Source organism: Pinus tabuliformis, chromosome 3_2 (assembly GCF_031772625.1).
Source record: "Pinus tabuliformis cultivar Carrire ecotype Pingquan chromosome 3_2, CPIR1, whole genome shotgun sequence".
NCBI classification, from domain to species: domain Eukaryota; kingdom Viridiplantae; phylum Streptophyta; class Pinopsida; order Pinales; family Pinaceae; genus Pinus; species Pinus tabuliformis.
Genome location: NC_142302.1, coordinates 709,985,471 through 710,008,643, shown reverse-complemented (window position 1 = coordinate 710,008,643; position 23,173 = coordinate 709,985,471). Strand labels below are relative to the sequence as shown.

Here is a 23,173-nt window from a genome sequence, read left to right as displayed (position 1 = left end):
GGGGAAGCTCTTCTAACTTAGAAATATGAAGAGAAAAAACTGTTGATGTATATTTGGTTGCCTAGCCCGGGCTATAAGGAAAATCTTGGCAGACAGTGGGTGCCTTTCCGTGTCTTCAGGAAAGTAGGTTGTTTGGCCACAGAATAAAACCACTGCATGTAGTTGATGGTTTTGTAGTAAGTTCTTACCCTTATCTTTAGAATGTCTAACATAAAGGATTGAGTCCTACAACTGGATATGATTTGATGAATTTGGAGATATAGAGTTAAAGCAAAAATTGTGGCGATGTTTGGATGGGTGCTAATTTGTAGGGTTTTCCATTTTTATAATTTTCTTATTTGTGTTTTCTACCATTTTGCCTAGTTGCTTGCTTGTTGCCCTGCATTTTAAATTATTCGATGTCTATCTCTGTACTGTTTCTTGCTCCATTTGAAATGTCATCCTTATTTGGTAGGTGTTTTTTTCAATATAGTGTGAATATTTTTCCATCACACTACTTCTGTAGGGCTTGTCTAAGTAGATAGCTTGTAAGGACCATTCATCAGGGTAAAATGAAATGATTGTCGATGATCACCAACTAATGGTGCCTCACAAGATTTACTATAACAATTCTATAGTTTTCTTGTGCCAACAATTCTACAACATTGTAACCTCATAAACTAGTCTCCCTTGTTCTCTTAGCTTATGCTATAAGCACTTATTGTTGTTGTCAAAGCCTGTACTCTCTAGTCCCATTGAGTTATTTTGGTTATTTGTGGACATTGATCTATTTTCATTTCATTTCCTCAATTTTTATGATTGCTATCTATTGCCTTTGGCTAGTGCCTTCTTTATTACCTATGCTTTGTCTGCATTTTAGGGCTTCCTTTATTGAACTAGTGATGAGATCATGTTCTAGTTTTGAGATTTCATGTAGTTTTTAATTTTTTTTGTCAATTTTTTGTGAAAATTCCTTGTTTGCAATTACTAGAGATTTATCTCCTAACTGTTTAGCAATTTCTTTGTTATTACGACAAATATTGATAAACTCACTTTTGCAATCTTCACCAAAATTAAAATATGCTGCGGAAAATAAACTGGAAGTTAAGAACATATGTACACACAAGTAAAATAGACAACAATATTTTTGGACTTAAGGACCCAGGAAAAACCTCGAAGGGAAAATCGATGCAACAGATGAGGGTTTATTTTATTATTATGCAGCAGTAAAAATCAAAGTACAATAATCTAGATGCTCAATGGGCATTCCTCCAACAAATAATTTGGCAAAAATAATATGGAGAAAATTATTCCTCCATAGACAAACTTGGCCTCCCTTTGGCTTGGTCGTTTTCTCTCCGACAACATGGCCTGCTTGAAACTCGCACTACTGGCTTGGGAAATTCGTATTGCTTGCAAATCGACTCCAACTAAGCCGTCTAGCCTCCCTTTGCCTCTAGAAATGACTCGCTTTACCTTCTGGTTGAAAATCGAATCTCCAACCACTGAAACGACTCCCTTCCGGCACTCGCACTGGGGTTTCTGGATGCTCGTGCTGGCTATTCGGCCTCTTTGTAGAATAATTTCTGCCTCCCTCTTCTCGCCTCTTCGGTAATAGAAATTTGCTGGGCAACTCCTCCAAAATTCTCTTTGTTGCTCCCTTAATCACTGATGCTCTCCTTCTTTGGCTCGAACTCACTTCCTTGCTGAATCTCTACAACTGGATAAGTCAATCTGCCAAGGAACTCGCTCCCCTTTTGTGTCTATCTCCATCCCTTTTGCTCTTATAATCTCTCATTGGAGCTTCAATGACTATGATTAGATCCTCATCAACGACTAAGATCATCTTGGACTCTTTGCTTGTGAGTCTCTAAAGTTTTCTCGACCATCCTTAATTAATTCCCATTAATTAATCAATTTTCCTAAGTTAGACTTAGGCAATTTTTAATTATTGATCAATTAATATAATTAAGGTGTTTCACAAGATTATCTTGCGAAACCTTTTTTGGGTTTTGGAGGTCTCGTGTTCCTTAGTCTCTTCAACACCAATCGATACTAGAACACCTATCCAATGCTACAAAAATCTAACACTCCCTCTTAGCGAGGAAGGTGTTCTTTCATAAACATCTCCCCTTTGTAGTTGGACCACGTTGTTGGTGTTGACATTTGCAACAACTTGTCACTATCCACCATGCTACTTCGCATACTCTAATTCATCTGCTAACCCTATGGTTAAACCACTCTACGTCTGCGTTGCTGTTAACACTGCACTATGCCTCCCTGCACTGTTGCCAACATTGCCTGTGCTGCATCTGATCTCATGCTGCTATTGCGGCAACTGAGAATTGATCTTCAGTCTATGCATTTTTCCCTTGAATTTCTGACTACAACTGGCTCTGCTCTGTCTATTGAGTATTTGACTACGCCTAATTGTCTTTGCACCCCTCAATATTTGACTGCAACTAGCTATGCATTGTCTCTTAAGAACTGTCTGCACCTTGCTGAAATCTCGATCCTCTTTTTACTAAATATTGTGGACCCCTATAGCTAAGGTAATGATCCAAGAGGAAACACCTGTCCGATGTTGTCCTCCCTAGACCATACCTGCACTTGCAACCCTGAAGCATTACTCTCCTCCTCCATCTAGAGGTATAGCTGCTATCAATGCAAACTCTTCCGACCTGGAGGTCAACTCATCTTTCTCCATCGACGCTTTTGTCTGTTGTTGCCCCTTTTTGTCCTCCTTTCTTTTCGGACACTGGGTGACGTAGTGACCAAACTCACCACATCTGAAGCATTTGACCTTCGACAGGTCCTCCTTCTTCTCGCCACTCTTTGAGCCTTATCCCTGGCTAGGACCCTTCTTCGCCTTCCCTTTACTTGCAAGGGCTACATTTTCTTCCTACTCCTCAACCTTCGGTCCTTTATTATTGCTGCCGGAGTTGCCTTCAACCAAGCTGAGCCTTAGCTCCTCTTGTGTGAAATCACTCCAAAGGCATTCCCAATCTGGTAGTTGGTCTCGTCCAGTGATCCCTTGAACGAAGGTACTCCACTCCTTGCTAAACACATTTAGAACTATTCACACAAGCTCCTTGTCTTCAGATTTCTCCCCTACAATTGGTAACTCATCATGGATATTTTGAATTCTAGTGAGATAGGAGGTCACACTATCACCCTTCTGCATTTTTGTGGTCCTTAGCTTCTCCTTGAGAATCATCTTACGATTCTCAGATGGATCTTGGTATAGCTTCACAATGGCATCCCACATATCCTTTGTTGTGTTTTTCCCTGCAATATGTGGAACAATATGATCTCGTACCCCATCAAAGACCATTCTCTTCGTCTTGGCCATCTCTTTCTTGAAGGTAGCCTACTACTACGCATCTGCTAGGTATTCCATGACATTTGTCACAAACTCCTTCATACCATGCTCATCTAACAAAAGTTGCATCCTAGCCTTCCAGACACCAAAATTAGAGGCTCCATCAAGTCTATCCTGAGCCTTGAGTCCAGTTGAAGCCATCTCCGCGAAACTCACATAAACTGGAGACTAGGTCTGGAAATCTCCTTCTCTTCCTTGCTTGGCCTTCCTTCTGCTACTCACACTCCCTTAGGAATATGTAGATCTACCTTTGAAAGTTTTCTTTGGCTAATGTACCTCCAGCTGTTTACTGAGGCTACTCGCTCTACCTTCCAGATGTCCTTCTCCGGGAATTGGCACACAAACTGTAACCTCGACAACTCGAACTGGCTATCTTGGCTAACTCGCACGGGCAAATTAATTTTCCTGCTTGGGTCCTCTGCAACTGGAAATTTCGGATCTCCTCCTGAAAATTGGAACTAGAAACCCTTTGAGAAATTCTGGAAATTCCTCTTCAGTGTGCTTTTCTCTTCCTGTCCTTGCATAGATGTGCAACTGAAACACTCGCTGCAAAACTTCTGTGCCCATATCTACTCAATGAATTAACTGATCTGCTCACTTGAACCCTCTATTCTGCAAATCCATTGCTTGCTGGAATTTTGCTTTGAGCAAATCAAAGTTTTCTTGCACCTACATCTAGAAATCGGTTCTGCCTAGCGATTCGCACTGCCTGGCTGGTCTGCATAGATCTATAGAAATCGTTCTTAGATCTCCATCTGAAACTGCACAATTATGCTCCTCTCACTTTCGAGCCTCTGATATGATCTTCAATGCATTGATACCATGTGAAAATTCCTTGATTGCAATTACTGGAAATTTATCTCCTAACTATTTAGCAGTTTATTTGTTATTACGACAAATATCGATAAACTCACAATTGCAATCTTCACCAAAATTAAAATATGTTGCGGAAAATAAACCAGAAGCTCAAAAAATATGCACGCATAATAAAACAGACACCAATATTTTTGGACTAAAAGTCCCCGGAAAAACCCCGAAGGGAAAACCGGTGCAACAAATGAGGGTTTATTTTATTATTATGCAACAGTAAAAATCTGAGTACAATAATCTGGATGCCCAACTGGCAATCCTCCGACAAATAATTTGGCAAAAATAATATGGAGAAAAATTCTCCCTCTACTGACAAACTTTCCCTCCCTCTGGGCTACTCGTTTTCTCTCCCCGACAACATGGCCTGCCTAGAACTCGCACTACTGGCCTGGGAAATTCGTACTGCTTGCAAATCGACTCCAACTGAGCCATCCGACCTCCCTCTGCCTTTGGAAATGATTTTCTCTGCCTTTTGGAAATGATTTTCTCTGCCTTTTGGGTGATCTCCAACCACTGAAACGACTCCCTTTCCGGCACTTGTACTAGGGTTTTTGGCTGCTCGCACTGGCTCTTCGACTTCTTTGCAGAATAATTTTGGCCTCCCTCTTCTTGCCTCTCTGACACTGGAAAACTGCTGGGAAACCCGTCTGGAATTCACTCTGCTGCTTCCTCAATCACTGATGCTCTCCTTCTCTGGCTCAAACTCACTTCCTTGCTGAATCTCTGCAACTGAATAGCTTGATCTGCCAAGGAACTTGTTCCCCTTTTGTGTCTATCTCCATCCCATCGACTTGCTCTTATAATCTCTCACTGGAGCTTCAACAGCCATGATTAGATCCTCATCAACGACTGAGATCAGTTTAGACTCAATCCTTGTGAGTCTAGAGTTTTCTCGATGATCCTTAATTAATTCCCATTAATTAATCAATTTTCCTAAGTTAGACTTAGGCAATTTTTTAATTATTGATCAATTAATTTAATTAAGGTGTTTCACAAGCTTATCTCATGAAACCTTTTTTGGGTTTTGGAGATCTCGTGTTCCTTAGTCTCTTAGACACTAGTCGAGACTAGAACACTTGTTCGATTCTACAAAAATATAACATTGTTGTGCTTCCATCCATCTCACATGCGAACAAACTACATTGATCCCACTTTTTATTACTTTAAATGATATTGAGGAATGCATCTCAAGTACTTTCTAGCTTGAAAGAAGTGAGCTTGTGTGTGTACTTTTTGGGCTTGTTGATTGATTTTGTGTTCATGTGCTGTTTGTTAGGGAGATATTATGTGTTTCTGTATAAAAAAGATTGCATAGAATTCTTAGTGTTGAAAATTTCCTCTGTATTATTGAGTCTCACTGATTTGTTTTGTTTATAGTCACTGCTTTTATTTATAACTTTACTGCTACTGAATAATGATTTGTTTTGTTTATAGCTTCTGTGCTTTTTATTGATTGCTGCATTGTTTATTAGCTCAACTTTTAATCCTCTTGTGTTTGTTTTGATAATATTGTAGAAACTTAAAATCAAAATTAGATTCATATGATTTCCACAATTTTCTTTTGAATTGTGGTTTGCATTTTCTGTCTGAGGCAGCAAGTGGCATTATCAGAGGAATTTTTTTATCATAAGAAAATATGGAAGGGAAATAATATATTTCTCTGCCTTGGAAAAGTGGTTACTTGGAATTTCTTAATGAAGTAATTGGGTTGAATACAGTGCTTATTGCTTTTGCTAAAATTGCTACAATTTTTTCAGTTGCAGTAGCAAGTTCTTCAGAAGGGATCAAGCCAGCAATATTATTATCTGAGAAAGCATTGAAACATTTAAATAAGATGAGAGCTGAGCGGAATGAGGATTTGTGTCTTAGAATTGGAGTTAGGCAGGGAGGTTGCTCTGGCATGTCGTACATTATGGATTTTGAACAAAAAGAAAATACAAGGCCAGATGATTCAGTTATTAACTATGATGGCTTTAGAATTGGTGAGTTGTTTATATTTTATGTTCATTCTGTATTTTCCCTTTGATTTGGTGTTGTTTGAGTTCTTATTGGAGGAGCAAGCAGATTCTCTATTATTCTGTCCCTGTTTCATGTATTCCAAGTTGGAATCTTAAGTAACTCTCAACGTCTGAAGATGTAGAAATGAATTATCTGGTTTATTTAACCTAGATTTGTGAACTTAAAGGACAATATAATCCCTGTGGTGAATGCCCAAAGAAAAATTTAGACAATTTTGAGCCCGATTACACATGCACTTAGTGAAGTTGTATGAACTTGTGCAGCTGTGGTATGATCACTTGCAAGGTCTTTGTGCCATGTGAACGATTGACCATTCTCTTGCTACTGAAATTTAGTCAAGGCTTGGATAGGTTATATGAGGTATTGTGGAAGTTTAGGGCCTATTACCTTAGTGGGAATTTATTAATATGATAAATAAGATGGCCCGGAGGTGGATAGGTGAATGAAGTTTGATAATTCTCATGACTTATGCGTTGGGGGTGTTATTGTTGCAGCTTTCTGTAAGACTATAATAATTCTCATGACTTATGCCTTGGGGGTGTTATCGTTGCAGCTTTCTGTAAGACTATAATCCTATCTTGGCAAGGAAAAAGATAACTGACCATTTTCCTTCAGTGATGGGCAATGCTACCAAGATTGGATGTCTATACTAGGACCATTAGGATCCACAGCTATTCTTTGACAAATATTTATAATCATTATCTTCTATCCCTTCCTTTTCCGACAAAATATGAAGTTTTTTTAGCAACCCCATTAATTCTACTACAAAATCAATTAGAGTAAAAGTTCTTGCTATCAGCTGTTCACCGTATTTTTCTTTGAAGAAACTTTGGCATAATGATTATGGGAAAGAAATATGCACAACTAGATTTCACACAATTTTACCCTAAGAGAACCTTGTAGCTTCTGACCTCATATTCTTGTTTCACTGTAGCCTTATATGATGCTTGCTATTTATGCAAAGATACTCAATCCACATTTTATTGTATATGAATTCCACTACATATATATGTTTTAATATTGTTGTTGGCCAATGCTATTTTTGTATAAATTGAACTTCTAGTACTTGGATTTTTCTTTTTACTTTTTGCAGGAAAAGTCCAAGATTTATGTTACAGAATAGCAAAAATCATCAAGAACAAGAGCTTCTTTCAGAAGAGATGGTGATATGTTCTTGATACAAGAATCTTGGTACCTGGGTTTACATGTAACATGAATTGATAATAGAATTTTTAGCAATATTTTCACCCAAGTTCAGCATCTTGCTTTTGACAAAATGTCTTGAACCAATTCTGATGAGCATTTGTGGTCAATGAAATTTTGTGTTGCAATTTTAGGGTTGGACATATAAGTGCATGTTTCCAAGAACTTGGGTTTAATGATTATTGCATCATTCACCCTACAAGACCTGAATAGCAATATTACTATTGTTTTTAGTCTTGTAATCTAGGGAGGGTTAGGGCTGGGTTTGTTATTACTAATGGCCTAAGACAGGTAAAGCTGTTGGGTATAACTTAATAGGGTCCAGACTCAATATGCATATTTGCTATCCGAAGTCTCATCACATCTACCCCATTGTTTTTCATTTGGTTCATCTTGAAGCATCCATTTTTATTTGGAACAGAGATCCCATGATTTAATTGCGTTCCATTAAGGAGGGTAACAATCATAAGACAACGAAGCTTATGAGGTGTAACCCTTCTAGGTGGAGATTCAACTTGAAGTGTAACCCTTCTAGGTGGACATTTAACTTAACCCATACATATGCTTGTGTTGACGGTGCTGGACGCGCCAACATGTCAAGGGGATCTCCCCGGTAAGAAGTCCCAATTAGACCTCATATCGTTTGGTGTGGGAGTCCCAATAGTGGGTCGTAAGGTAATGCCTTGACCGTGATGTTGCACAGAGGCAAGTAAGATAACTCTGTCAATAGCAAGGGTGTGAATGATGCAGAGAGTCAAGGAATGTGTACGAGAGGTTCCAACACTTCAAAGGGAGAGGAAGGTGAAGGTGAGTTCCATGTTGAAAGGGATCAATCCCAACTCGGCTAGGAACACACCACACAAAGGACATGCACAACTTCCGGCGGAGCAGTCCACTTGGATGCAGCAGTCACAACAACAAGGTAAGATAACACGAACAACACTCACGGATCAGTCTGAGACGAGTGTGACAGTTGATATAGCAAGGTTCATGAGAAAGGTCTGTTTGATGTCCGGCAGAGTAGTCGACACAGACGATGACAACATTAACAACATATGCAACACATTAACAACAAGATTCATATAATTGCATACAAATCAATTCATATACAAGTACGTAAGTTAAACAACATATATCATTAAGGCAACCGGAACAGTCCAACTACAATAACAACATATGCATGAAAATGTGTTGGCTCTTATTATTAAAGAAGTGTAAGTCACAATCATACAATACACCATGTAAACCTGCTAGCCCCAACAGTGGAACGTTACAACCACATCCGCCTGCTCCTCCAAAGAGATGTACTAGCTCTGTGTAGTGGAGAAGTCAAGGCGCGCTACAATACTATCCAAACCTGCTTCAAGATAGTCTTAGGAGAAGCTTGGCTGACCAAAAGCCTATACAATGAGTTATGAGGGACTATTTATAGCAAAGGGTGGGGTGACCCTTGACATTCCCTTTTGTGACAATTCAACTGCCCTCATGACTCTTCACCTACTCTATGACTATTACATCCAATTATTGACACTTGACTTACACTTGACATGACTCAACATTACAATTCACATGTACTCATGTGAGACAACATGGCTTGAGCAAGCCTTGCAAGACATCACTGACACTCGATCCACTGTGGTGAGACCAACTCTTTGACATGCTTGTGATGGTGAAGCTGGTGAGCTGATGCCAAGCTTGGTCGTCCGTGATGGTGTGCATGCACCTCATGGTGACATCTTGTTGAAGTGAACTCTTGCCTCCGTTGCAACCGGTGCATTGATTCGGCCCCTTCATCCAACTCGTCTGCTAACATGAGCACAATCTTCTTGGGTACGGTTGAACCGACAACACATTGATGCATAGTGTCCGTGTTGATCTTCAAGTGTGTGCTGGTGGTCATGCGCATCAACTTGCTGAAGTGCATGTTCAGCCCCAGTTGGACTTGCTTCTTGTCTTCGCCTTGGTGAGTGTGTTGAATGGGTTGGATTGCATGCGTGCGCTCAACAACATGCATGTTGCTAGATCCTTTGCATGCGATCAACAACACTGCTCACCATGTTTGCTCTGTGTCAACTGCTGGGATGGATCCTTAACTTGTACTGGCGCAGTTTCATCCGTGAGTGCATGTTGCGCCCATTGCTGTTCCTATTCCTGCTGCAACTCATTGGATTGTCTGTGTAGCTTCATGTTCTTCTTGAGTTGCTGCTTCAGCACATGCAACTCCTTCTTTGTTCCATCTTCTGCCTTCACACGATCTTCATGTCACGCCATCACTTCATAGCTTAAGTCTCCAAAGTTGCTTTCATTATCAGTGGATTTGCTTGATCTTGCAACTTTGCTTTGCCTCTATGTTGTCAACAACCTTCCTCTTGTATTCGCTGCGTTCGCTTCATTTGCTGCATTCGGTATGCTGCCTTCAGCTGTTGTTCATGATGCTGCTCGCTGTGATGCTACTGCTTGATGTCCTTGTCCATGAACAACTTGATGTCTTCATGAGTAGGCAAGCTCATAGACACTTGATTGACTGCATCCCTAAGCGTGCTCTGAACGGTGTCTTTGTCTCTGCTCTCTTGGAAGCCATTGTACCTGTACTGTTGAGAGGCAGATGAACACCTGCGATACCTGGAGACATGGCAACACTCATAGCAAGCAATTTGTCAGTCGAAAACCAGAATGAACATGAGAACTGACTTGCAACATACATGGGTGAATGATCATGAAGGTTGCGCAATTTCGGCCGAGAGGTCAGGAGACTGACTACCAAGACTGCACAAGGCACAGTTCGGGCTACTGAGAGATTGACTGACTGCTGGAACTGCGCAATGCACAGTCCAGTCTGGCTACTGATTGCTGGGATTGCGCATTGCGGAATTCCAGCTGGGAAGGACTGTTGGCCCAGGGAAAATTTGCGCAATTTCTTGAGCCAAGCAGAGACTGTCCTCTAGAAATGTGCAAAACAGTCTTGGAGGTCAGTGGTGGGCAGGAATGCGCAAACTTGGAGAGGAAGGTGAGCCTTCCTTCCCCAGATTGTGCAATGCAGCCTTGGTGAAGGCAGAGTCTAGGCCAAGGTTGGCCCGACTCGCTGACAGGCAATTGAAAGAAACTAAGACAGTAAATGCATGGCGACACTAAGTGACAACAGAAGTGATTGACAGTGCATGCAAAACATGAATGAAATATTCAGCAAACAGATCAACATGCATGTGGGTGAGGCAGTTCGCCGGTTGGGTGAACGTCCATGCAAAACAATTTCATGCATGCGACAACAGTGAGATAGCAACGAAAATTGAAACAGAGCTAGGACAAGCTAGAATACATGTAAACGACAACATGCGTTCAAAGAAATCAAGCAAACAACACTCACACAAGCGAATACACAAAAAACGACAGAAATGCAGCACAAGGCATGGGAAGCGAGCTTACCCCAAAACAACTGAGTTGAATGTGCCGACTACTCCTAGATGTGATGTGGGATGTCAGAGCTACAAGGTTGATGTGAGGAATGAGCTTTGCAGCGTCCAGTTGATGAGTTTTGATAACATCGAGGTTGTGACGCGCATGCCACAAATCTAGGGGAAGCGACACTTGGAGGGAGGTTTCTGAATTGTTCCTTGCATGTAACCTCCAACTGCTAAACATAGATCCCTGAAACAAGGGATGCCTTTGCATGCTGCCTTGGGAGAGACAGCCCATGCATGCAAGTCTGTTTTGCGCAGTGTCGGAGGGAATCAGTCAACTCATCTGCACATGCAAGAGACTGCTTGACTGCTGGAGAAAAATGCGCATTTTTGGCTGGGAGCTGGGCTAGCTGCTTAGGAGATTTGCACAATTTCTGGGTTGAGCAGCTGATTGTTGCCCAGATTTGCGCAAATCCTAGGCTGAACAGCCTGCTGCTGGGAAAATTTGCGCAAATCCTGCTAGGAGGGTTGGCTGGCAGGATTGCACAATCCTGGAGCCCAGCAGGCTGTCAGAGAGGATTGTGCAATTTCTGGAGGGAAGGTTGGTTTCCCTCCAGAAATGCACAATTTTCAAGGGGAAGCTGCTCAGCCTGCAGTTGGACCAAGTCCGGGTGAGCAGCCTGTGAAGGGAAAAGATCAAATTGTGATTGACAGGTTGCCTTTGAGCAAGAAAGACACTGAAGCTTGAGGACTTGACGAAGCAAGGCAAGCTGCTGTGAAGGTTGGTAGGGAGGCTTCAAAACAATCTAAGTCAAAATTTTGGAAGGTGGTTGTAGCCGCTACAACAGCTTGATAGCATTTCAAGTAAACGACTCCAATTTATATGCAAAAGAGGAGACCCTTGTTGCTATACATACTTTAAAGCACATAATAAGGATGGACTATGATAGTAAATGTTAGATTGTACCTCGAATTCTCTTCTGCAAGTCCGGGCACACTGGTGAACAGATCTGGGCATTTCAACTGGAGAGTGAGGGCCCACTTCTTCAGCAGTTTGCTGCATTAATTATGAGGGAGTAATCAGTCTTTTACGTATGGATTGCTGTTAATATTCAAGAATCTATTCTCAGCAATTTTCATGTTTGCTTGTGTTAGAGAGATTGCACGTTTCTTAGTTGCATGAAAGAGGGTGCATGCAGTTGCATGTTTTAATTTCAACTTTCAGTTATATCTAGTAGTTTTTTAATTTTTAGCTCGAGTTTTAAGTTCAATTAGGCAATTGCAGTCTAATTTGTAGGGCACATGCTTGTATGCCTCAGATCACCTTTAGTTGAGGATTGCTGTGTTAGTTGCATGTATTAGTTTCAAATTTCAGTTATATTAAGTAGTTTTCTAATTTTTAGCTCAAGTCTAAGTTCAGTTAGGTGCATGCAGTCTAATAGGTAGGGCATATGCTTGCATGCCTAGATCATCTTCAGTTGAGGTGCTGTTTTGCATGTGTCATTGTACCTAATCTTCTTCTCAGTCTATAAAATAGAAGGCACAGATATAGGTTTACTCATTCAGTTTTTGAACAACGAACAGTGAATTAGTTGGCTGTTGTTTTCCTGTAGCAGATTTCATTTCAGAATTAATGATCAAGCAGTAACAGGTTCTGACAGTCCATCTACTAAGATTTTGTTTCTACTTTTAACAGTGATCTAGCAAGTATGCTTTAATTCTGTTCTTTTCATGCTTAATAACAGTGATGTAATTTAGGACAGACGTGTGTTTTCGTTATAAGTTATCTGCCTTATGTGTTTGTTGACTTTAGCATTATTCAAACAATGGTTCTGAGTGGCTTTCAGGTTTCAGCTACTAGTAGTTTAGGAATCTAGAGTTATTGAAATTTGTGAAGGAAGATTATATAGGCTTATGGGCCAACCAGCTCAAGCTTTAGTACATGATGAAATCAATCCATGTGAGCTATGGATTCATTACAGAGCTCTGCCTGCCTTGAATCAATCAGTTTCAAGTGTGCCCGAATTGCAGATAGAGCAGGAAGGTGTGTGTAAAGGTTGTGCACTTGGAAAGAATATCAAGAATCCATTTCCAAGCAGTGACAATAGATCCAAACAAATCTTGGATTTGATTCATTCCATTGTATGTGGTCATATGCCTGTAAGATCGCTTGGAGGCTCGTTATACTATGTAACTTTCATTGATGACTTCTCTCATATGACGTAGACCTATCTCATGAAAACCAAGGATGAAGTTTTCACCAAGTTCCAAGAGTTCAAGGCTGAAGTAGAAAACTTGACTGGTAAGAAGATTGGGATCTTGAGATTTGACAATGGAGGAGAATACACCTCAAAGGAACTTGTTGCATTCTGCAAAGAAGCAGGGATTAAGAGGGTGCTGATTGTCCCCTATAATCCTCAACAGAATGGAGTGGTTGTTGAAATTTGATGACTAAAAAAAGGTTTCCTGCAATCCCAACCCGGTTTTAATTTCACCTTATCACCCCCATTCAGTTAAATGCCCTTTCCCATAAACATACATTCAACATATAGAATTCCGGAAATGAAATTTTCAGATTAAAACACATGGGACTGTCAACACACGCTGAAAATAAATATGGACATAACCAGACCAGCAACACATAAAAATACACACAGATTTTTGGTCAACTTTAAAACAGTGCGAAACACGCATGTAAAAGAATATCGAATGAATTGATTAACCTGGAGCAAACAGCTCAATGATAATACAAAGATATTTACAATAATAGAAACATCAGGTTTCTATGTAGAATATAGAACAAACAGTTTCATCTAAGAAACTGCTAAAAGAATAAAAATAGAAACAGCTAAAAGACTGAGCATTACTAATTAGAGATATATTCTAATACCCTCCCTTAATGCTCAATCTATTTACAACACCAATAGACCCGCGGAATTTTACAAATTTATCAGGACCAAGAGGCTTGGTGAAAATGTCGGCGGGCTGCTCTGTTGTGGGAACATAGTGCAACTGAACTGAGCCGTCTTCAACCAGCTGTCGAATGTAGTGGCAGTGAGTTTCCACATGCTTTGTTCGTTCATGAAAGACTGGATTCTTGGCAAGTTTGAGCACTCCCTGATTATCACAAAACAAAGAAGTAGGCCCTGTCTGGAAAACATGCATATCTGCAAGCATACGACGAAGCCAAACTGCCTCACAGGCTGCCTTAACTGCTCCCCGATACTCTGCTTCTATTGAGGAGAGAGCCACTGCCTGTTGCTTCTTACTAGTCCAAGTAACAGCACCAGATCCTAGACTAAACACATACCCAGCTGTAGATTTACGGTCATCAACCGAACCGGCCCAGTCAGAGTCAGTGTAGCCACTGAGAATAGGATTGGAGCTGCGAGTATATAAGAGGCCATAATCAGAAGTACCACGCACATATCGTAGCACCCGCTTTGCTGCTATCCAATGATCAGCTTTAGGAGCTGACATAAAGCGAGAAATGTAGCTTACTGCAAAACTGATGTCAGGTCTGGTAGCAGTAAGATAGATGAGACTGCCCACTAATTGCCTGAATAAAGTTTCATCCACAAGAGGAGAGGATGACTGTGTTGAAAGTTTGAGCCCTGGTTCCATAGGAGTCGTGGCCGGTTTGCAATCCTGCATTCTGAACCTTTCCACAAGATTTTTGGCATACTTGGACTGAGAAAGAAAGATCTGATTTTCAGTCTGCCACACTTCAACCCCCAGACAGTAATGAAGAAGTCCCAAGTCTGTCATCTCAAAAGTTCTGCATAGATCTTGTTTGATCCCATAGATCAAATGTGCAGAGCTGCCAGTAATGATAAGATCATCCACATAGACAACTACAAACAAGATATCATCACCAGTATGCTTGATATACAGGTTTGCATCAGATGGACTCCGCTGAAAACCCTGATCTGTCAGGTACTGATCAATTTTCATGTACCAAGCCCGAGGAGCTTGTTTCAATCCATAGATTGCTTTAACTAACCGACACACTTTCTGTTCTTGACCAACAACCTTGAATCCTGGAGGCTGCGTCATGTAGACTTCTTCTTGGAGATCACCATTTAGGAAAGCACTCTTTACATCCATCTGATGAACTTTCCAATTGAACTGAGCTGCTAGGGCAAGCACAAGCCTTATGGTACTCATCTTGGCTGTAGGAGCAAAAGTCTCCTCATAGTCAATGCCTTCCTTCTGTGAGAACCCTCGAGCCACAAGACGAGCTTTATACTTGTCTATGGTTCCATCAGCTTTGTATTTCACTTTATACACCCATTTGCAGCCTATGGGTTTTTTCTCTGCAGGAAGATCAGAAAGTGTCCATGTATGATTCTTCTGAAGACTTTGGAATTCGGCTTCCATAGCCTGTTCCCACTCAGATGTACCCTTAGCCTCTGAATAGGTTTGAGGCTCAACAATACTGTGTATGTTAGCCATAAGAGCAAAATTGACTGTAGACTGTTGTCTGTTCTTATGTCTAGAAGTTCTACCTTCAAGGAGCTCATCATCCCGGAGATCACCAATGGTTTTAGCCCACCATTTTGGCCGAAGAGTAGAGGAACCAATGTCAGGAGTAGAGGAACCAATATCAGGAGGAGGTGGAGAAGACTCAAGAGCAATAGGGGCCGCAAGAGGAGGGTTATTTTCTGGAGGAAGTTCAGATAGAGTATTATCAAATACTGATGCTACATCATCCCTCCCATCAGGTGGACCGACCGGAAGAAGAACACTGTGAGGCTGATCCTCAGAACACTGCTGAAAGAATCCTCTGTCCTCATCAAAGACTACATCCCGACTGAAGCTAAGACGACCAGTGGCTATATCTATCAGCCTATAGGCCTTGTGATGATCACTGTACCCTGTCATCATGAGTTTCTGGCTTTTGGAATCCAACTTAGAGCGCTTAGCAGCTGGAATCCAAACATATGCAACTGAGCCAAATACTTTGAGATGACTGATCTTAGGCTTACGGCCAGACCAAACCTCTTCAGGAGTCTTCCCTGTAACAGCTTGAGTGGGTGATCGGTTAAGAAGGTAAACAGCAGTAAATACTGCTTCAGCCCAGAATCTGTTTGGAACACTCCTGTGTTGTAACATGGAACGAGCCATTTCAACAACCGTGCGGTTGCGGCGCTCGACAACACTGTTCTGCTGAGGAGTGTAGGGTGCGGTTAACTGATGTTTGATGCCATGAATATCACAGAAATTGGCAAAAGCTGATGAACAAAATTCCCCCCCATTGTCGGTCCTAAGAGTCATGATGTTACAGCCAGACTCTTTTTCAACTAAGGTTTTAAACTTCTGAAAGGTACTAAGTGCATCAGATTTATTTTTTAGAAAATACACCCACATCTTTCTACTGAAGTCATCTACAATAAGTAAAAAATATTTGCAAGCAGTGATAGAAGCTGTATTCATAGGACCACAAATATCAGCATGAAGTAACTGGAGTACCTTAGATGCTCGCCAAGATTCTCCATTCTTGAATGAAGACCGATGTTGCTTTCCCGCTTGACAGGCGCCGCATACCCCCAACTGCTGAGTCTGAATGTCAGGTAATCCTGACACAAGTCCCTCCCGGGAGAGCTGAGAGAGATACTGCATATTTAGATGCCCATATCGCTGATGCCAAAGAGTACTGATGGGAGAGACACGTGCTGCTAGAGCCACTTCTGGAGAGTCACCGGTGTCAAGTAGCCTATATAGACCATGGTCCTCTAGGCCAACAGCAATTGTTAGACTAGTCTCCCTGTCAATAATAGAGCACTTGTGTGCACTGAACACAACATCAAGCTGAGGAGAATTCCTCATAATCTGGCTGACAGACAGCAGATTAATTTCCATACCAGGAACATAGTATACATTCATAAATATGAGCGTGCGCCCACCAGACTGAATTTGAACTGTACCTCTGCCAGCGACTGTGTACTTTTCACCTCCGCCAAATACCACGGAATCACTGAAAGGTGAGAAGTCAATAAACCAGTCACGCCTGTGAGAGAAATGGCGTGATGCACCAGAATCAATGTACCATGCAGAAGAAGGAACATGATCTGAAGACCTTTTAGCCATAAAGGCGTAAAAGGCTTGATTTCCTTCTAACATCAGATTGGTGAGCGTGGCCATTTTCCCAAAGGCAATACAGAAGTCCAGAAAAATATATCTCCACAGTCTAAAAAAATAGTAATAGAGCAGATTCCACCGCTGTAGCTGTACCCTTCTTTCACAAGTCTTACTGTAGCAAATCTTAACAAATTCTGTTGTGAAAAATAAATGCTGTTGTGAAAGAAATAGACTTGCCCCAGAAAAATTTACTCAGATCTGATCACTCCACTTTTTTTTTTTTTTTTTAAATGACTGTGATACTTTATTCTGGTCCCACCGCTTCAAATCATATCATAATAATTTTTAATCCACTTTCTAAACACAAAACGTGGATCTGGAAAATACCTTTGTCACTGCCGTCACGCGATTTGAAGAATTTCGCTGCCGTCACTCTGATCTGAATGTATATATACGACTGGACAGTGTTGACCACGGGTATAGTCTCGCTCTGTTTTTTTTTAAAAAAACATGCATTTCATAAATCGGATCTCAGCAAACACGTGACTGATTCTTATCACGTCGGGTTCAAGTCGGGTTCTGTTGACGGGCTATCTGTTGACGGGCTAGCTATCTGTTGACGGGCTAGCTATCTGTTGACGATGATATCTGTTGACGGATCGACGGGCTATATTTACTGCTGACGGGCTTGCAGGTTAACGGGCTTGCTGACCGAGCGTGCCTCTGTTGACGGGGTCTCCCTGTCGGATGACGATAACGATCTTATTTTGATAGACAAGCTGCAGCTAGGACAGTTCTTCTACGTGGACCGGCTTGAGTCGGGTTCCCCTGTTCCACGTCTGCACTGCGTTCGGCCTCTGCCAGGTAGGCACCCCTGTATAGGTAACCCGGAGGATCTGGTGGCCAGGGCTGTGCCTTCGGTGCAGAACGGTTTTGTTATACAGTCCGTGGAGTCGAACTCGAATTCAAAGGCGAATCCGAGCGGCACGGGTTTGAATGCAATGGATTTGAAGCACTCGAAGCCGAGAACGCAGATACCAAAATGCTGGAAGCCGTGAGGGTTTTAAAAATCAATATACGAGAGCTTGATTGAATATCTGAAGTGTATTCACAAAATCCCGCTCCGACGAAGAAATTAACCGGATATGCGTGCTATTCCAGATATCGTGACAGAAAAAAAATACTGAGATGCTACGTTCCCATGGTTATCGATTCACCTTGAAAACGCTGGTACGAGACTAGGGTTGAATACTTCACTGACTGAAAACGCTGAGACTGAGAATTCACGGGCCACAAAAATAAACAAGACTTCAACACAGATAAACTGTTCAACCGACAAATCTACTGCTGCCCCCAGATTCAAAATGCCGGATTTAATTTCAAGAGAATTTCACGATCCCGAGTATCGCCACAAAGTTAATTCCTCATAACAAAGATAATGCAGGAGCAGAATCTCTTTCTATATCGAGATTGACGACTGTAAGCTTTTATCACAATGAGCAAAGCCGAAGCTAAGACTCAGTGAAGGCTACCTGGCTTACAGAGGGCTCGACCTTAGAAAGAAATGAAGAGGATAGCTGATCAAGAAATCTACAAACCCTGAGAGCAGTTTCGAAATGAACTCCTGAATTTTTCAAACTATGAAAAATTATTTCGAAAAAAATCCCTGTGCTCTGATACCATAAAACAGTGCGAAACATGCATGTAAAAGAATATCGAATGAATTGATTAACCTGGAGCAAACAGCTCAATGATAATACAAAGATATTTACAATAATAGAAACATCAGGTTTCTATGTAGAATATAGAACAAACAGTTTCATCTAAGAAACTGCTAAAAGAATAAAAATAGAAACAGCTAAAAGACTGAGCATTACTAATTAGAGATATATTCTAATAAACTTAGACCTAGGCAAAACCCCTTAAATCTTCTCCGGGGAAAATCTGTTAGAGAGCTCTTCAAATTTATTTATCTTTCAAGTTCATGAAAAATACATTTGCAGACAAAACAAAACAACAAAATACAACTTATCTCTTCAGCGCAAAACTCCTTGAAAACCGTGCCCACTTTGCCTCGATTTTCGTGCCACTTGAAGTTGAAAATATGTATTGTATGGATACAACTGTATTGTATGAACTCCGTACGGATATTTTTTTCAAATATTTTTTGTCAAAAACTCCTCTCGAACGACGTGAAACTCACAACATTCAATGTTGTTCGTACTATACCTTCTGCTGTCTTCATGCCTTGATTTCCATGCCCAACTTTGCCCAGAAATCATTCCTTCAGTGTGCTTCAACAAATTTTCCTTCAAAACTTTTCTCCAGCTCTTAGCCTCCTTTCTCCAATCTGCTCATGAAGAATGAATGCAGTCTCTTTTTTCTTTTCCCCCTTTTGTTTCCCTAAATGACTTTTGGGCAACCCTAAGATCTAATGGCTCAAATTCATTTAGATCAAGGGATGAGAATAAATGTGCATTTAATTCTCACTTTCTATTTTTTAACTCACCCATTAAATAAAGTACCCACATTGTACTTTGTCTAAAGTCACTTTTCACTTTATAATTTAACATTGAATTTACCACTTATAAAGTCACTTTCACTTTATAAAGTCACACTTAGGAAAATAATTATTTTGGACACTTTTCCCTAGGTAGAGACTAACCCATGGGAAACCACTTGTCCAAGGTACATTAAAACTCAACACTCCCTCCTACAGAGGAAATTGTTTCTCACCACACCCATTTTGTCCCTGAAATGGACATGCTTGCCTCTTGGCAAGGACTTTGTGAGAACATCGACCACCTGCTCATCTGTTGATATATACTCTAGCTTCACTACCCCCTCTGAACATAGTCCCTGATAAAATGATATTTGATGTGGCCTGTCATGAAACATTGGATTCTCCGTGAGTTTAATGCAATTCTGATTATCACAGTGAATAACCGTCGGTCTCAACTCCTGATCAAATAGGCCATACAACAACTTGCGAAGTCAAATGGCTTCACAACTAGCCTAACTAGCAGCGATATACTCAACCTCAAAAGATCTCAAAGCAACTGACTTTTGCTTTCGATTGAACCACGACACAATTGCCGAACCCAATCCAAAACAACACCCTGAAGTTCTTTTCCTGTGAGAAGCACAACCTGCCCAATCTGATTCTGTGTAACCTGCCAACCTCACTCCATCTCCCCGCCTATAGTCCAGACCATAATCAACAGTCCCCTGCATATAGCGAAGAATGTGCTTTGCAGCTACCTAGTGCACCTTCTTGGGCTCAACCATGAACTGGCTAAGTGTGTTCACTGCAAAGCATATATCTGGCCTAGTGTTGACTAGATACATCAAGGACCCAATAAGCTGCCTATATAATGTGGGATCCACCAAACTAGAATCTGAAGCATGAAGCTTCTTCCAGTTGGTGATCATAGGTGTAGACACGGATCTACAATCTGCCATGTGAAATTTGCTCAACACATCCACAACATACTGCCCCTGCCCCAGAAAGATATGCCCCTCCTCCTGCCACACCTCAAGCCCCAAAAAGTAATGCATCAGCCCAATGTCCTTCATCTTGAACTCCATAGCAAGATCCTCCTTGCAACCACTAATCAGTGTCTCTGCCCCAGTAATGAACAAGTCATCAACATACAACACAAGGATGAGCAGATCATCCCCTACAACAATTTAGTATAGGTTTGGATTTGCATCACTCTTCGTGAAACCCATCCGCTGTAAGTAAGTATCAATCCTCGAATACCAAGCTCTCGGAGCTTGCTTAAGTTTGTAGAGTGCTTGCCGCAACCGACATACATGGATCTCTCGCCCAAGTACCTCAAAGCCCTATGGCTGCTCAACATACACCTCCTCTTCTATAACTTTGTTCAGAAATGTGGTCTTCACATCCATCTGATGGATCTGCCAACCCATTTTTGCAGCAATAGGAATAAGGGGCCGAATAGAAGTGTACCGAGCTATGGGAGCGAAGGTCTCATCATAGTCAACTCCCTCTATCTGTGAGAACCCTCTAGCCACAAACCTCGCCTTGAAATTCTCAATGTTGCCATATGCAACATGCTTAATCATGTAGAGCCACCTGGAAGTCACAATTGACTTGCCCCCAGGCCTAGGCACCGCTTCCCAGACATTGTTCTTAATGATAGAGGCATACTCCTCCACCATAGCCTCTCTCCATACCTCCTCGCTGGCAACCTCTTCATAGCTAGTAGGCTCAGAGTCAACAATGCTGGTAGCCTTGGCTACATAATTGCAAAACCGCTCAGGTGGCACACTCTTCCTGTTCACCTTCCTCGGAGGACCAGTAGACTCCACTTTCTTCAAGGTGTCTTGAAGCCACTTTGGCCTCTTCCTTGAAGAAGCTTCCCCATAGGGAACCTCATCCTTTGCCCCCCAGTCTGGTGAACCTGAAGGTTTTCTAATTGACCCTGGTGTGCCTGTACCAACACCTGTCCTTGAAGAACCTGTACTGGCACCTATGCCTGTGTCAGCTAAAGTGCCATGTGAACTCTATACCAGTGGACTCCCTAAAGAAGTGCTCGGTGAACTCGCCACTGGTGCCCCAGATGTCACTGACACTGAAGTACCTCTTGTACCAGTCAATCCAGAACCCTGAGGTCCTGCTCCCTGTACCTAACCTCCCTGTTGAGGAGAATTTTGTGACTCTCTCTCATCATACTCCCGTGATCTCGGGTAGGCCCTCTCCTCCTCAAACTTCACATCCCTCCTAATCACCACTCTTCATTTAGAAGAAATGAAGATCCGATAGGTCTTCGAAGTCTCGCTATAATCCGTAAAGATACCCTTTTCCGCCATGGGTTCCAGCTTCGTCCTCTGCTCCTTGGCGATATAAGAATATGTGAGACATCTAAAGATACGAAGATGTGCCACATGAGGCTTCTCTCCAGTGAAACCCTCCTTCGGAGTCATATTCCCCAATACTCTGTGAGGACTCCTGTTCTGAAGATAAACAGTAGTATTGCAGGCCTCAGCCCACAAAAACAAAGGCAACCCCTGATCATGAATCATCGCTCTAGTAGCCCCAACAATAGCTCTGTTCTTCCTTTCAGACACCCCATTCTGCTGGGGGTTGTAAGGAACCGTGAACTCTCTCCTAATGCCCTCCTGTGCACAGAAGTCAGAAAAACCCACCATCAGTGTACTCACCACCATTGTTTGACCTCAAGGCCTGAATCTTCCTACCTGTCTGCTTTTCCACAAGAGCTTTGAAATCTTTAAAGCGACTGAAGACCTCATCCTTGGTCTTCAGGAAATATATCCAAGTCCTCCTAGAGTAGTCATCAATGAATATAACATAATACTCATAACCACCCAAAGACACATGAGACATACGACCACTAACATCAGTATGAATCATGTCTAGTATACTGTAGATTTGTTGTTGCTCGCTGGGATTGGGAACTTGGTGTACTTGCCCAAAGCACACCCTTTGCAGACTTCATAATGCTCGACACTGAAATCAGGAACTCCAGTAGTGATCTCCGTCAATACTCTCGAAGCTCCATGATGCATATGCGCCATCCTATGGTGCCATAACTCGCACAAGTCTCTACTATTGGTGGTACTAGTGTGAGTGCTACCAGATGTGCTACCCATTAATGCTCCTGCCGACTGAAAACTGAACCTGTATAGTTTCCCAGAGCGGATTCCAATCACTTTGGCCGAAGTGATGGAAGCTCCCCTGGGATGCATCAATCCCTGCCCTCTTGAGAAAGTGACGTCAAACCCCTTCTCCTTCATAACAGACACTGAAATCAAGTTCTTCTTCATCCCTGGAACATACAAAACATCCATAACCTTCAAAGGAGGCAAAGACTCCCTCTCAAAGGTCAGTCCCCACACCAACAACTCTCACAGTGCAGTCATCTCCTAGTATAATCTCAATATCAAGTGCCCTCTCTGCAAGCTCTGAAAAGAACTCCCGTGCACTTGTCTATGTGTTGATTTGGGGTAGCATCGGATGTGCTCTAGCCATGAAAATTGGTGGAGAGGCTAAAGCACATGAGATCTCCAAGACCCAAAAAGGGTTTGGGCAGATTCTAACGGTTTGGGAGATATTAAAATAATTAATATTTTTAATGGAGTTCCTAAGTCTAAACTTAGGAAAAATAAAATATTAATGGGTATTAATATAAAACTGGGTTAGAATGTTCCAAAGGATAAGGATCAAGCCAAATCTAATCTTAGCTGTTGATTAGAG

The 23,173-nt window shown here is 41.7% G+C and overlaps 1 protein-coding gene across 1 annotated transcript in view; it reads left to right on the top strand.

Moving 5' to 3' along the window:
- Positions 1–23,173, top strand: part of LOC149182621 (uncharacterized) — an 80,208-nt gene that overhangs the window by 39,918 nt on the left and 17,117 nt on the right. The window contains exon 2 of the mRNA XM_089416899.1: positions 5,989–6,213. Coding sequence (XP_089273025.1) covers positions 5,989–6,213 — 225 coding nt within the window. The remainder of the gene's footprint in view (positions 1–5,988; positions 6,214–23,173) is intronic.